The sequence below is a fragment of the Corapipo altera genome, unplaced genomic scaffold (genome assembly GCF_003945725.1).
Source record: "Corapipo altera isolate COAL_440 unplaced genomic scaffold, ASM394572v1 67, whole genome shotgun sequence".
In the NCBI taxonomy this organism is placed as follows: domain Eukaryota; kingdom Metazoa; phylum Chordata; class Aves; order Passeriformes; family Pipridae; genus Corapipo; species Corapipo altera.
In genome coordinates, this window is record NW_020884906.1 from 5,467,444 (window position 1) to 5,481,954 (window position 14,511).

At 41.0% G+C, this 14,511-nt stretch overlaps 1 protein-coding gene across 2 annotated transcripts in view; it reads left to right on the forward strand.

Moving 5' to 3' along the window:
* The window catches only part of SBNO1 (strawberry notch homolog 1), a 32,720-nt gene extending 19,795 nt beyond the window's left edge, over positions 1 to 12,925 (forward strand). For both annotated transcript variants that reach the window (XM_027651950.1, XM_027651951.1), the window contains exons 17-32: positions 440 to 637; positions 913 to 1,083; positions 1,168 to 1,337; positions 2,111 to 2,242; positions 3,656 to 3,791; positions 4,223 to 4,335; positions 4,436 to 4,507; positions 4,934 to 5,033; positions 5,547 to 5,621; positions 5,883 to 6,029; positions 6,109 to 6,203; positions 6,329 to 6,421; positions 6,845 to 6,982; positions 7,475 to 7,551; positions 8,236 to 8,429; positions 9,296 to 12,925. In XM_027651950.1, the coding sequence (XP_027507751.1) occupies positions 440 to 637; positions 913 to 1,083; positions 1,168 to 1,337; positions 2,111 to 2,242; positions 3,656 to 3,791; positions 4,223 to 4,335; positions 4,436 to 4,507; positions 4,934 to 5,033; positions 5,547 to 5,621; positions 5,883 to 6,029; positions 6,109 to 6,203; positions 6,329 to 6,421; positions 6,845 to 6,982; positions 7,475 to 7,551; positions 8,236 to 8,429; positions 9,296 to 9,438 (2,054 nt within the window). In that variant the 3' untranslated portion in view covers positions 9,439 to 12,925. The remainder of the gene's footprint in view (positions 1 to 439; positions 638 to 912; positions 1,084 to 1,167; positions 1,338 to 2,110; positions 2,243 to 3,655; positions 3,792 to 4,222; positions 4,336 to 4,435; positions 4,508 to 4,933; positions 5,034 to 5,546; positions 5,622 to 5,882; positions 6,030 to 6,108; positions 6,204 to 6,328; positions 6,422 to 6,844; positions 6,983 to 7,474; positions 7,552 to 8,235; positions 8,430 to 9,295) is intronic.
* The last annotated feature ends 1,586 nt before the right edge of the window (positions 12,926 to 14,511 follow it).

Consider the following 14,511-nt stretch of genomic DNA (forward strand, 5'->3'; position numbering starts at 1 on the left):
AAGAGCATGTATTGCAGGTCTCTGAGACTTCTGTTGGAGATTTCCATTATTAGATTTAAAACTGCTGCTGAAGCACTATATCCGGTACATTTTGGGTACTTTTTGCTCAAAATTGGATTGAGCTGTTATGGGTGCAAAATGCTTTGCACAGACCATTTCCTGATGCAGTCACACAAATAATTGCTTTCTTTTCTGAGGCTCAGTAAAGAGAAGCCTAATACACCCCTGTTCCCAAACTGATTATCTTCTTGCCCAAAAGTAGGTGATGATAAAAAACTTGGGAGAGAGATTTTGCTTAGAACTTAGATTCTTTCATACAGTTCTCTTTTTAGAAATTGAGTATTTTTCTAGTTTGTGTGCAGCAGTGGTAAGACAAACCTCAAAGTGTTGACCACAAGGTTTTAAACGAAGTTCTTTTTCTTCTGGGGTGATGGATCAGGTGAGGAGATCAGCAGAGAAGCCAAGAAAGCTCGCAAGACAGGGGGCCTTGCAGGCAGCAGCTCTGATGAGAGTGAGAGTGAGTCTGATGCTTCAGATAATGAAGAAAGTGACAACGAGAGCTCCAAATTCTTGAGTTCTGGAGATGATGATGACTTCAACCCATTCAGAGATGAATCCAGTGAGGATGATGAAGATGGTAAGAGAGTTTGTGTTTCATCAAGCAAGTAGCTGTATTTGCAAATAATGAGAAAATCTTTCCTAACCATTTCAATGAACAACAAATAAGTGTTTGCTAATCATGTAGTTTAGTCCTAATGAGACTGGAATTTGCATTAGAATGTAAATCTTCAATTAGATTTTACACACTGGAGTTCAGACTTCTGTAAGTCACTTTTTGCAGTGAGAATGTATTTCTTTCAAAGGGAAGGATGGCTGTTCAGTAAATGTTTGAAACTTTTTTTTTAACTTTAGATCCCTGGCTCATTAGAAAAGAGCATAAAAAAAATAAAGAAAAGAAGAAGAAGAAAAGCATAGACCCAGACTCCATTCAAAGTGCCTTACTAGCCTCTGGCCTGGGATCCAAACGACCCAGCTGCTTCACTTCCACTGTTGGTACCACCACCTCGAGTACCAACACGTCTGGTAAGAAGTTTTTGATGTTGATTCACTTTCTTAGCAGTTGGGCAATAAAATTCTAAATCTCAAAGAGTCTCTCTTAAATTTCAGCAAACAGCAACACAAACAGCAGCTTTGTAACGAGTCAGGATGCTGTTGAAAGGGCCCAACAAATGAAAAAAGAACTGCTGGATAAACTGGAAAAGCTGGCTGAAGATCTTCCACCTAATACACTGGATGAGCTTATAGATGAACTGGGTGGTCCTGAAAATGTTGCAGAGGTAGGCTGGTGTTCACATGTAGAAAAATGGATGTTTTTAAAGAGCTTGTTCATCAGTTCTAGGCAGTAATCTCACAGGTGGTGAGAATAGGGGTTACCTTGCTGGATGGCTCTCAATTAGAGAAACTTGAAGATTGTTTTAGAATACAGAGGGGAGCTCTGAATGGATGAATGGGTCATTTCAGAGCCTGATAGTTTCCTGTTGGGTAAATCACACCAGTTTCTCTTACTTTATAGTGATCTATTTCTCTAACTAGCTGTAGTCAGTTTGAAGCTTTAGTTCATCCTCCAAGACAATGGAGATGAAGGACCCAGGTGTGTTAATGAAAAGCTTTATTAATTATTCTTTCTTTCTCAATAACTTCAGAAATCTGTCTTCAAGCTGCCTGTCTCTATCAAGTAGAAACATCACTGTGATTTAAAAGGCCCTGTCAAAATCAATGACACTCTAAGCTATCTGTTGAGTTTATTTTCTTAGTACTGCTGGTAAATCCCTGATGAACAGTAGCATAATATGACATTTTTACATAGATGTGCTTTGTTATGCTTTTCTTGGTTCCCTGAGTTACCTCTAAATCAGTGTTCCACGTAGCGGGTCATGGCATCAACCGAAAAATAATCCAGGTTCTCTAATGTACTTTTGCACTTGGAGTAAATTGCTGACTCTGTTTTGAGGTTGGTACACGAATAAATAGCAATATTGCTTGGGGCTTTTGGTCATGGAGTGGTTTTGATATTGCCACAATGAGCCTATGTTCCCTTTTCCTTTGGAAGATGACGGGCCGCAAGGGGCGGGTTGTGAGCAACGACGACGGCAGCATTTCCTATGAGTCCAGGTCTGAGCTGGATGTGCCTGTGGAAATCCTGAACATCACAGAAAAGCAGAGGTTCATGGATGGAGATAAGGTAATCCTTAAAGAGATAAAACATGCCAGATGCCACAGCAACACCAAGCTATTGAGTCGTGGCTCAGCCATCATTGCACAGTGACTCGTAGTAGCATTGGGATAAAGTATTACCTAATTATGAAAGAAGGAGTGAAAAATTGTGGTTTCCTTTCTCACTATGCTTTCATAAGCAATGGGAGGAGAAGGAATGAAAAATTGCACTGGAATGCTGAGACATCTTTTTGTTATATCTCAATTTTAAATCAAAATACATTACAGAAATATGTCTAAGAGTTATCCTTTCTCTGAAGAAGAGAAGCTCCAGTGACCTTATTGTGGTCTTTCAGTACCTGAAGGGAGCTACAGGAGAACTGGAGAGGGCCTATACTATAAGTACTACTTAATAAACGTTTTCTGATCACTGCTGTGTGTTTTGTTTTTCAAATCAGTGTGTTCACTGTGCTTGAAAGGTCAGGCAGTAGTTTGGGTGACCTCAGAGGCTTGTCCTTGACGTGTGCACCCATGTGCCAAACCAAAAGCTTGAACCTTTAAGCTGATCTTGTAAAACAAAACATGTTTAAAAGGCAGATTTGTGGTTCATATCTCTGATTCATTGATCTGGATAACTGTGTACCTCTCCTTCCAAGAGGTAATAGTGAAATTGGGAAATGGGGAAAACCACTGACTTGGTATGAAAAAACTTTCAGGGAAAAGGTGAGGTTGTTAACCCTAACAAGGATTGAGAAGTAATGCTGAGTAGAGTGATGGCTTTTGTCCTTTACATTGCAATCTGAAAGAAAAAAACCTGACTGGAATGATGGTAGGATTGAAGGTGATAAAGAAGGAGGGGGGGGGAAAACCCTTCCCAGTGGTTCACTTGGGCCGTGCTGCCACAAGAGGGCAAATGGAGTAAATGTCACTGTGTGGAACTTGTGTGGTCTGTTGTGACACTTGAGGGTAAAGACTCAGTTCCTGTAAGTGACTTGTGCACAGTCCAAACACATTCTTTGAAGGCACCAGAGTGGCCAGATCCTTATACAGCAGTAGCAGCAACTTTTTGTCTTCTCTGTGTTACCATTGGAACAAGTCTCTGTGTCCCCCCCCTTCTTTCTGAAGTGCCAGTCAATGTCAGAGCAACCTGCTCTCTGGGATGGCAAGACTGCAGCATGTACCACCTGTTTTCATTTGCACAGAGATGATGTTGAAAAGTAAAGAAGCAAAACCCACTCCTTTCAGTCAAAAAAAATTCATTAACATTTCTAACTCTGATAAAGGGAACCACACCTTGTCTCCCCTCCCTCCTCCTTTTGATGGGAAGACCAAGTAACAGTGACACCATTCCACTCTGTTTGCTAATAGGTGTATAATGAGATTTTTCTTAGACACTGAAAACTGATGCTTGATCTTGGGTTTATATTTTTCTTCCTCCAAGAACATTGCCATCATCTCGGAGGCTGCCAGCTCTGGGATATCATTGCAAGCAGATCGGAGAGCCAAGAACCAGAGACGGAGAGTTCACATGACCCTGGAGCTGCCCTGGAGTGCAGACAGAGCAATACAGCAGTTTGGTAAATGCTTCTTTTTGTGTCCTTTCTCTGGCAAACTCAGTAACACTGACTGAGTTTACTGCTGACTCACGGGAGATCAGATTGAGTAGGTGACCTGACCTCTTAAGGACCCCTCCAGTCTTCTTTAGTCATGAGCAGAATCTACTTTTTCTGCAGTCATAGCTAATTGTCTTGAAAGTTTTGAAAGAAACCTTGCAAACAAGCTGTGCTGCAGCTTTGGAGTTTTATAAAGACACTGGATACATGAATAAAAGTTGCCACAGCTCCAGAGCATCTGTGCTGCCTTCTGTTGGCTGTAATACAGCAGAAACTTAATTTTCAGCAGGATTAAGTTCTAGCTTTTTTCCTCACTCTACACAATGCATAGTTTATTAGAAATATTCCATGAAGTGTAATTTATTTAACATACGTGCTTCTATTTAATTATCCAGGAAGAACTCACAGATCCAACCAAGTGACTGCTCCAGAGTATGTGTTCCTCATTTCTGAACTGGCAGGAGAGCAAAGATTTGCATCCATAGTTGCAAAAAGACTGGAGAGCTTGGTAAGATTGTTTCAAGTGGTCTGAGCATTCATTTGAGAAAATGCAAATTAGATTTCTTTTTCTTAAAATTCCGTTTAATGGCAACTGTGTGTCTTAACAGGGAGCCCTTACCCACGGGGACAGAAGGGCCACAGAAACTCGAGACCTCAGCAGATTCAATTTTGACAACAAGGTGATGGTTCTGTTTTTGTTGGAAAGCCTGTGCTGTGGTGCTTATTCCACAAATGACCTGTTGAGAAAGAATCTTTCTCATCTCCTACCTTTAACTGTATCACTTTCTGAGGTAGCCAGTAACATCCTTAATTCTGTTTGCAAAGCCATGTAGAACACAAATGTGTGTAAATCACTGTTCTGCCTTGGCAAACAAAGTCTTAACTAAATGATGTGTCCTTTCCATCACAGCTGAAAGATTGATTTGGCAGTTCTAATTAGAAATTAAGACTGCTTTGTTTTCAATTATACACTACACTACATAAAGGTAATAACCAGTTCCCTTTACTATTTCAGAGAAAAATGTTTTATTGTGAATCAAAGTACATGTGCTTGGGGCACAAAGACTGGATCCCATTGATAGAATAACTTTCTTTTCCTTGCACAGTATGGCAGAAATGCTTTGGAGATTGTTATGAAATCCATTGTGAACTTGGACTCCCCAATGGTCTCACCTCCTCCTGATTTTCCTGGAGACTTCTTCAAAGGTAAGATAATTGACTGGCTGCAATAGTTTTCTTTTGATCCTTCTCCAGTAGGCAGAAAATGCAAATAATTTGAGAGCTATAAAACATTGTTGCTATTTAAACTGATCAGCTGGGACAGATGGGAATAACAGCCAGGGAGAGTCTGTGCACGTTGCTTGAATGTTGAAGTTCACGTATGAAACAAGATACATGAACTCTCAATATAAGGAATGTTCTGTGTCTGCTTGGCCTGACTATAATATACAGTTCTTTAACTACACTTTGCCATTATCCATTGTGATATCTTGTTCTCATCCATGGTGCCACTGGTGTTTTTCACTGCCTCTGCTTCCTGGAGGACAGAAGGCAAAAGTCCTGTCTTGCTTATTGATGTATTAGGTAGAAATTGTAAGTAATGGAATCGAGAGGTGTCACAGTTTTGGAATTGGATCCCATTGCTAAACAAGCTGTTACTTCATTGGGTTATTTTTAGATGGCAAAGCAGCTCTGATTGAACTTCCTTCTCTTTCCTAGATGTTCGTCAGGGATTGATTGGCGTGGGCTTGATAAATGTAGAAGACAGATCCGGAATACTGACACTTGATAAAGGTACTGCTGTGTTCAGTGTATCTTTGGGATGCTGCTGGGAATATCATATGCCATGACAGTGGATTCCTAGCAACAGGACTGGCCTTATTCTATCTTCAACTATCTAAGAAGTTACTCTTTTGAAGAGCGTAATGTTTTCTCCATTTCTGAAAGAATGGATTTAAATAGTCTTTGAGGCTCTTTGAGTAGTGATTAAGAGCTTGTTATTATCACACTTAATCTTTGTTGACCTAAAACATGTATTTGTTTTTTTTTTTTAAGATTATAACAATATAGGGAAGTTTCTGAATCGAATTCTTGGAATGGAAGTCCATCAGCAGAACGCTTTGTTCCAGTACTTCTCTGACACGTTAAATGCAGTTATTCAAAATGCTAAAAAGAATGGGAGATATGACATGGGCATCTTGGGTGAGTAAAATAATTTGTCATTACTCTTGTACTTGTGTGAGAACAGAGAAACAGAATAAAACTCTGCTTTCCTTTTCAGATTTGGGCTCTGGGGATGAGAAAGTAAGGAAGGCAGATGTTAAGAAGTTTTTAACTCCTGGATATTCTACCTCTGGACATGTAGAGCTGTACACAGTAAGCTAATTCTGTATCATCTTTATCAAAACTGACATACTAAAAGCTTTTACAACATGTTTAGTTCCTATGTGTATAACTGTTTTAAAGTCTGTTCCCACTCAAGTACTCCCACTCTCTTGTAGATCAGTGTGGAGAGAGGAATGTCTTGGGATGAAGCAACAAAGCTCTGGGCTGAACAGACAGGTCCAGATGATGGATTTTATTTATCACTACAGGTAAGGTTCTTCTGTCTCTTGGTTTATGTTCAGGGAAATGTAACCTGAAAAATTTACTGTTCAAAGTAATCACTGCTCAGTTTTGCAAGATACTTTTGAGTCTTACAAATTCATTTTAAATTTGTTTTTAATGATGAGTATGAAGTGCTCCTTTTTAGCTGCTCAGGATATTTTCTGATAGGAATATGAACCCAAAATAATAGCTCTTATTTTAACCTGTACCAAGAAACCATGTGCTTTCACTGTGAGGAAAAGCTGTGAGGTTAATGTGGATCACTGTGTTCTAGAGGTGTATTATTATTCCTGGTTGTAGTATTACAAACTCTTACTACTCTGTAAAGAATGCAGAATGGAATCACTTAAGACAGACACTGTCATCATGTTTAAATTTAGGAAGTTTTTGGTTTGTCTTTCTTTTTGCAGATAAGAAATAACAAGAAAACAGCAATTCTGGTAAAAGAAGTGAATCCTAAAAAGAAGCTTTTTTTAGTATACAGACCAAATACTGGGAAACAACTCAAACTAGAAACATGTGCAGACCTGAAAAAGAAATATAAGAAGGTAACCATTAAAATTATGCTTGTTTTAAACTGGAAAAAAAATTGAAAATAAGTATAAGGGCTTTCTTTTTCTGGTATTTTTATATAATTCTGGCAAGTCAAACACTAGGCTTCTTTCTCCAGAGCAGGGCTTGTATTTAGGTCTTTTTAAGCAGGTCTACATGGTTTTGGCATTCCTATATCCAAAACTTTTTGAATATAAGCTATCTGTAGTGTGGTAATACAAAATTAGGTTCTTTAGGGTCTAGCAAGTGTTGAATTTGTAAAAACTTGAGGAAGCAGTTCAGATTGATTTACTGAAAAAGCTCTGAGGTTCTGCTGCCTTTGAGCATTTTGCTCATTCTTTGGGATGGACAGTTTGAAGTTAGGCTGTAGGATGCTGTACCTCTGCACCATCATAGTATTGGTGCTCCCTCTTTTCTCACAGTAATAACCAAATTGCTTGTGTTCTGTGTAAGTGTTGATGTGTTTTCCTTTATTCCCACTCTTCCAGGTACCCTCTGAGGATGCTCTGCCACACTGGTTGGAGCAGTACAATTCCTCTGCAGACACCTGCACCCACGCCTACTGGTCAGTGTTTGTGTGCACACCAGTGCTTTCATTTAAACTGCTTTATCACTTCTTCTGTTACTCTTATGAAATCTTCTTTAAGAGAAATTGTCCCATGACCAGTCAAATGACCCAACTTTGAAGTGAAAGCATGAAGCTTTGCACTCACCCTGAAGTCCTAATGTATGAGATGAATGCTCCTGTATAAATTACGCTCTGTAGAAGTGCAATGACCCAGGAGTAGCTTGTGCTCGAAGTGTCTTGAGCTGAGCTATTATTGTGATCTGATAGTTCAGATGTTATTTGGGGGGGAAATGTTTATACTTCGTGTAGAGATGAGATGGATGGGAGAAACAGCTGTTCCTGTGCTGCCTGTTGTGTGTCTGAACTCAGCTATGGCTGAATTCCTGAGGAACAGCACAACTGGTAGAAGTTTCAGATTGATATTGGAGCTTCTGAAATGCACTGATCAGATCCCAGCACTGTTTCACATACCAGCATTCAGGCTGAGAATGGCAGTGCCTCTGACTCTGGACATTTTGAAGAGCACTTTACCATCAGAGCCCTGCCGTCCCTTAGTGCGTCTCGCAGCCCTCACTTGACTCTGAGTAATGTCTTAAATAACTTCAGGTCTCATTTTTAATGAAATTGGATACTTTCTGTTTTGCAGAATTGTTTTGAAAGCTTTTTTTCCTCTGTCTGTAGGAGAGGCAATTGTAAGAAGGCAGGTCTGGGACTGGTGTGTGAGGTGGGACTGCGCTGCCGGACCTACTACGTCCTGTGTGGCTCCGTGCTGAGCGTGTGGACAAAGGTGGAAGGAGTTCTGGCCTCTGTGAGTGGGACAAATGTGAAGATGCAGATTGTTCGCCTGAGGACAGAGGATGGGCAGAGGATCGTAGGTAAGTGCACTGCTGCTCCTTTACTGCCAGCTTGGAGGAGAAGGAAGTTGTCTCTTTGTCCCAGACTTGTGTAAAAGATGCTTCTGAGACAACAGGCTTGTCAGGGTGTCTCTTGGGGAGGGGCAGAACTACAGCTGGTGACATCTGGATTTCAGCAATGTAATGCAAACAGTGTTTGGAGGCAGGTTAAAGAAGGAAGAATTTGTTTTCAGCCAGGCTTTGAGACACTTATTCTCTCAGTTCTTTTGATTTACTTGGAACAAAACCATCATATTTGGCCTCTGCCAGCCAGGCTACCTTGAAATCATAATGGCTCCACTTTCCTTCCTACTCTTGGAACAGATGAGTAGACACTTGAAATAATTGTTTTCATAGTTTTTGGGCTACTGAAAGTGTGCAGAATGACTTCAAGATTATTGTCTTCTCACTAAACCTCTTAGTGAAGCTCTCAGAGCAGGGACCTCAGAGGCTGAAATGTCCATATTTTTTTAAATGTGGATTTCCTCTGGATATGCAATATCCTGGCAGCTCCTCCTCTAGGAACAGTTTTCTAGGATGTTGGAACTAGGTTTAAACTTCCTTGATGGTGTAACTTCTGTGAGACTAGAAAAGCCAAAATAGCTTATATCTGGTTTCATGTGAGACTGAGTGACATAAGAATAAATTTTGTCACCGGGTCAAAATTTTTAAAGTCGTGAAGCAGGAGAAAGGATGAACCTCTGAGAAGCAGAACTTGTGGCTGTGCTGATTAGACCTGACATTGCAAACGCTCGCTGACTGTTGCCTAAATTACACGGTGGAATCACCAGCCCGAGGTTTTAACGAACGAAGTGTTCATGAAACAACTGATTCGTTGCTGTTCCCAGGTTTGATCATTCCTGCAAATTGTGTGTCGCCCCTCGTGAACCTCCTGTCGACGTCCGACCAGTCGCAGCAGCTGGCGGTGCAGCAGCAGCAGATCTGGCAGCAGCACCACCCCCAGAGCATCACCAACCTCAGCAACGCATAGGAGGAGGACAAGCTACAGGTGTTGACTCTGGTGTTTTGAGGAAAAGGCTGTAAAAGCATATCACTTGCATAAAAATCAGGGACAGATTCCAAAGAAATATAACTTTTTCAGTTCAGTTGTGTGCTCTCAAATACTTTGGGAATAAAGAGATCTAAAAAGGTTGGTAGAACTGAAAGCCAGCAGTTGTTTATGGTGGTGCATCTGTCTTTCCTTATGCTCTCTGTAGTGCTTCCTGTTTGCTTTTACTTTTGGCCTTTTAAGCTACAAACCACGATTTGTTTGAAAACGCTTGAAAATCCCCAAGCAGGCTTTATTTTTATCTTGTCATACAGTGCTCAGGGTTTAACGCAGTGCATCGATGCCATTGCTGTGGGAGATCTCGAATGCATGTATTGAGTATATATATAGAAAATATATATTGGGTTTTTCCTCTTCAATTTGAGTTTATAAAAGCATGAAACCTAGAGATTGCACATCATGCATTCAGGTTCCTTCCCAGTTTCTGTTTGACAGTGCATGTCTTTGGAAACGGGCATGGGCAGGATAAACACACGAGGCAGGAATTCGGAGAGAAACACAATCTTAGTTGTACAGCATTGGTTATTGCATTTTTATAGTGTTTATACCCAGGTGTTGCATTTTTTTTCTGGTTCTCTCCTGGGGGTTATATATTTGAGTCTACAACATGTTCTTTTTGTGATAAACATCTTAAATTAAAATTAATTCATTTTTAATGTATTAATGGTATTCCTAATGTGTACTGCAAAGATGGCTGGATGCCTGTTTTTCCTTAAATTGAAGCATTTCCTTAATCTGAGGTGGTTATGGAAACTTAAGTGCAAATTCACTTCCATCTCGCATACAATCTTCTATTTTTTACTTCATTAACGTAATTTAATTTGTCACTTGTAAGATGAAACCTTACTTGAGCTGTAAATTAGAGAATGGGAAACACTTGAGGGTTCCGCTGTATGTGCTGTTTCTGTTACCCAGTAACTTGAATACTGTTTAATATGTTGTAAGACATTGTAGAGTTTATCTGGAGCTGTTTAAAAGAAATTGTAATGTACAAATGTGAATAGTCACTTATCTATAATATGGGTAAGTTTTGTTTTGCCTATAATAGTAGATGTTTATAAGAAAGTGAAGGACAATGTTTGTCATTTCTTGCTTGCACAGGTTGCACTATTGAAAAATTGAGATTGTATAAACCTGTCCAAAAAAACTACAAGATAATGATCTTGTAGATGTCAAATAAAAGTTATTGTACTAACAAGAAGTGGAGTCTTGTTTAGGCAATCACCGTATTCCAAAAAAACTAACAAGTCTGTACAATTGGAATTTGACAGGACTTGGCATGTTCCAGGCTGCTCTAACCGGGCTTCTGTCTTGCAGCCCAAATCTCTCAGCTGAACTCGCTAATGAGGCAAGAACTAAACTCTCTTTAAAGCTCCAAATGTGTGTTTTAAGGAAGGCTCAGCTGCCAGAGCAGGATCACTGCAGGGGTGGCACCTCCTGAGGGTCAGAAGGAGCTTCTCCGTAAATAACGGGGCAGAAGTTCCGCAGCTTGAGGCTGCAGTGTGTTCCCTTCTGGGAATTGTCTTCTTGAGGCTGCAGTGTGTTCCCTTATGGAATTGTTTCCCTTGAGGCTCAGTTAACTCTGCCTGTGCCACCAGCCCAGTGCTCACGGAGCCCCTGCTCGGCAGGGAAGGGAGTGTGCCCACCTCCCTCAGCTCCAGCCTGAGCTGGTTGGGAGATTAAACCCCTGCTCATGCTTGGGACTAACTGGGAATACAGACCTGGAATAAATCCTCTGCTCCCTGTTGCTGTAGCACCTGCTGCATCTCCGTAAATCCCTGGAATGCAGGTGGTGGGTGTTGGGAGCAAGGGAAGTGTGCCCAAGTGCTTGTCACAGCCCTGGCAAACTATGGAGCACAGGGTGTGGGGAAGGATGTTCCTGTGTTCCATACTCACAAGTGCATGGATTTGGCATCCATTCCAAGAGCAGAGATGGGATTTTGAGGAGTGTGTTGACAGATCACAACTGCAGCAGACAGGGAACCAAAGTGCCAGTGAGGGCAGGCTGGGTGGGGACTGCCCCGGCTCTGGCTCTTAATTGTTATTTGATGTAGAAACTTCTGGGATCTGAGATGGTAACAATGTTTTAGGTCTTGAGGGTCAGTGAGATGGTTCTAGAAGTCCCAGGTTCACAGTTAGTGATTTTCTTTTAAATTTTTTATCTTTTGAAAAAAATTACTTGGACATGCTCAGTTCCTAAGTGCTCTTCTCAGCCTGGTGTGCTCACTTTGCTTGCTGGGATGAGCAAATACTAGATATTCCCTGTATTGATAATCAAACCACACTATTTTATTTCAGCCTCTTAAACTTCCCATAGACTTGTGTCCCTTGGAGGGGGGAAAAAAGCTGACAGTACTTCCAAGATCCATAAGAACCGTTCCCATTCCAGAAATCTATTCCTCCACTTGCTGTCCTTTGCCTGCTCTCTGCTACTTGCCACCATCACTGCCTTGGCTTTGCCACCCAGTTACTAACACAGCTGCAGCCACGGCTCTGGACTGTTAAACATCTTAAAGGTTAACAGCAAAAAAAAAAAAAGAAAAAAAAAATAGCCTTCAAGCTCCAGCAACGTTTTCTCTCTTGAAAATTCCTGCTCAGGTGGTTGGGGTGGGGGTTTTGGGCAGTTTGTTCCCTGCATGAGCTGCTGCTCCAGCTTGGGGAGAAAAGGAGTATAAATAGCACTGGCTGGGGTGAGGAACAGTGAGTGGTGTCCCTTTGCAGCACTGCCCCTGAGACAAACATCCTCCTGGGCAGGAAAGGAGACCAATTGTCACATCATATAAATTACCAGGCAAGGATGGTCTCTGTATTTTCCTGCTTGTGGGGTATTGATCTGCTTTGTAAAAATGAAGTACAAAATGTTTGGCATGTCTGGAGTGGGTATAAAACTTACAGAGGGCAGATGTCTCTGATAAAGGGGCAAAGCCACGTGTGAAATGATGTCACCTTCTGTGCCATGGGAGTTTTGAACTCGTGCTGCAGAAGGGGAAGGTACATAATTAAGTTGACTTGAGAACTGAAACCCAAATTTTGGGGTTTCTTTTCTAAACTGTCCCTTGACAGCAACTAAATTATGACTTGTTAACTATGTCTGACACATTAACCTCCTAAAATCCTCCTCCCACAGCAAGTTTTCCACTATTTCCAGTGGTTCATTGGGATCACACACCTCTTGTAAGGACTTCCAAGTTCCCTGGAGATGCGAGTTGTCTACTCTGTGTTTAGTATTTTCTTTGTAAATGAAGAAATCTCTGCAACCTGTAAACGCTTGTCCAGTGAATTACCCAGGGGATTTGTATTTTCCTTTTGCATTTGGAATAACTTCCTCTGCTCCAGCGCAGTCTGTACATATATAGAGTCTGTATGTATATAGAGGTGTTAAAGGCTACTGAATATTGAATGTAAATAACTCCTGTTTTCCTGTGGGTTTTTTTTTTCCTTCATTCCCTTCCCAAGATGTATTCCTATTTTCTCAACCTGCCACATGGGCAGTTTGTGTGTACTTTGAAATATATAGAGATCATATATAAACCTCCCAGGGTGTGTGTGTGCATTGGGGATGTTCCGTGTTGTCAGCAGTGTTTTAAAAGTGTCCGTGTTCCGTGATCCTTTTGATGCTCTGTGGTTTTATTCTATATTTTTAGTGTATAATGCATTTTTTTGAGAGAACTGATGTCTTTCAGTGACACAGCGAAACAAATATTTGACTTTTTACAGAGTTTGTTTCCTTTAATCTTTTCAGTGCATTTCAGATCTTGAGCTTTAATCCTAGAAACATTTCCATTTTCTTCCAATTATTTTTATCTCCAGTTGTGCATTCAGGGAGCTCCTACAATCAGAGTTCTAGAATTAAATTCTATCCCGTCCTAACATGTCAAAGTATATACTACATTCAGATTAAATGTGAACTGTGTCTTAAAAGCACTCTAGAAAGGTGGGGATTTCATGTAATCTGAATGTTAAGGGGTTGGAAGGGACCTTAAAGACCATTCAGTGCCAACCCCTCTGTCATGGGTAGGGACACCTCCCACTAGACCAGGTGTTAGTAAACTGTTCTGTTTGCTGGTTTGGGAGTGGAAATGATGCATCTGTTGTAGAATATTTCCTGGGAAAACTTTGAGCGTCCTCTCATGTCTAAATGTGCAAAATGAAGGTAGTGGAACTTTCTTACCTTAGAAAAAATGATGCATTTCTTAATTGCCAGGTAAAAACACATATATTTACCTCGGAGTTGGAGGTGAATGAGAATCCTTAGCTGGTCCTTTCTGTGATCAGTCAGGCTTTGAACAGTGAAGGTGGAGAACGAAGGGGGGTGGTTTGCTCAGTGCTGCAGCTCCAGGGTTTGGCTCTGTGTCACGGGCTCGTGGGGATGGAGGGATGGAGGGGGTTGGCAGGAGGAACAAAGTAACACAGCCTGCTTAGGTTGGGTATTGAGTTTGAAAAAACACTGGTTTTGAGGAGAAAAACATGAAAGAGGAAAGAAAAGGCTGTAAACAGCTGAGGGCAATTTGCCCCTAAAAACTTGTGATGAAGAGAACAAGATGTAAAAACCTCAAGAACTTCCTCGATCTGATGTGTTTTGCTATTTCTTTATGGATCCAAAACAATTTTGGAATAAAGTTTGAGGCACTAATAAGATTCAAGAGTAGGAACTGGACAGGTTTAAGATGAAGCCAAAACTCATGTAAGTTTTTCACCTGAACGGATCCTGCAGGTTTCTGTTGTCCTGCACCCCACGTGTGAAGGATCTGGGACATCTGTGTGGAGAGCACAGGCTGAAAGGAAAGGATCTGGTGCAGCTAAACCAGAATACAGAAATACATTCAGATTTAAGGGATGTCCTGCAGCATTAAGTACCTGAACCAATGTGAGTTCCATTTTATTTCGTAAGAACTAAGTTTGGTTGGTGTCTCTGAACTCAGCTGTGCTCAGGGCATCACTTCCATGAGAGGGGTCACTGTGGAGGAATAGCCTTCCTACACTTGATCTTCACTG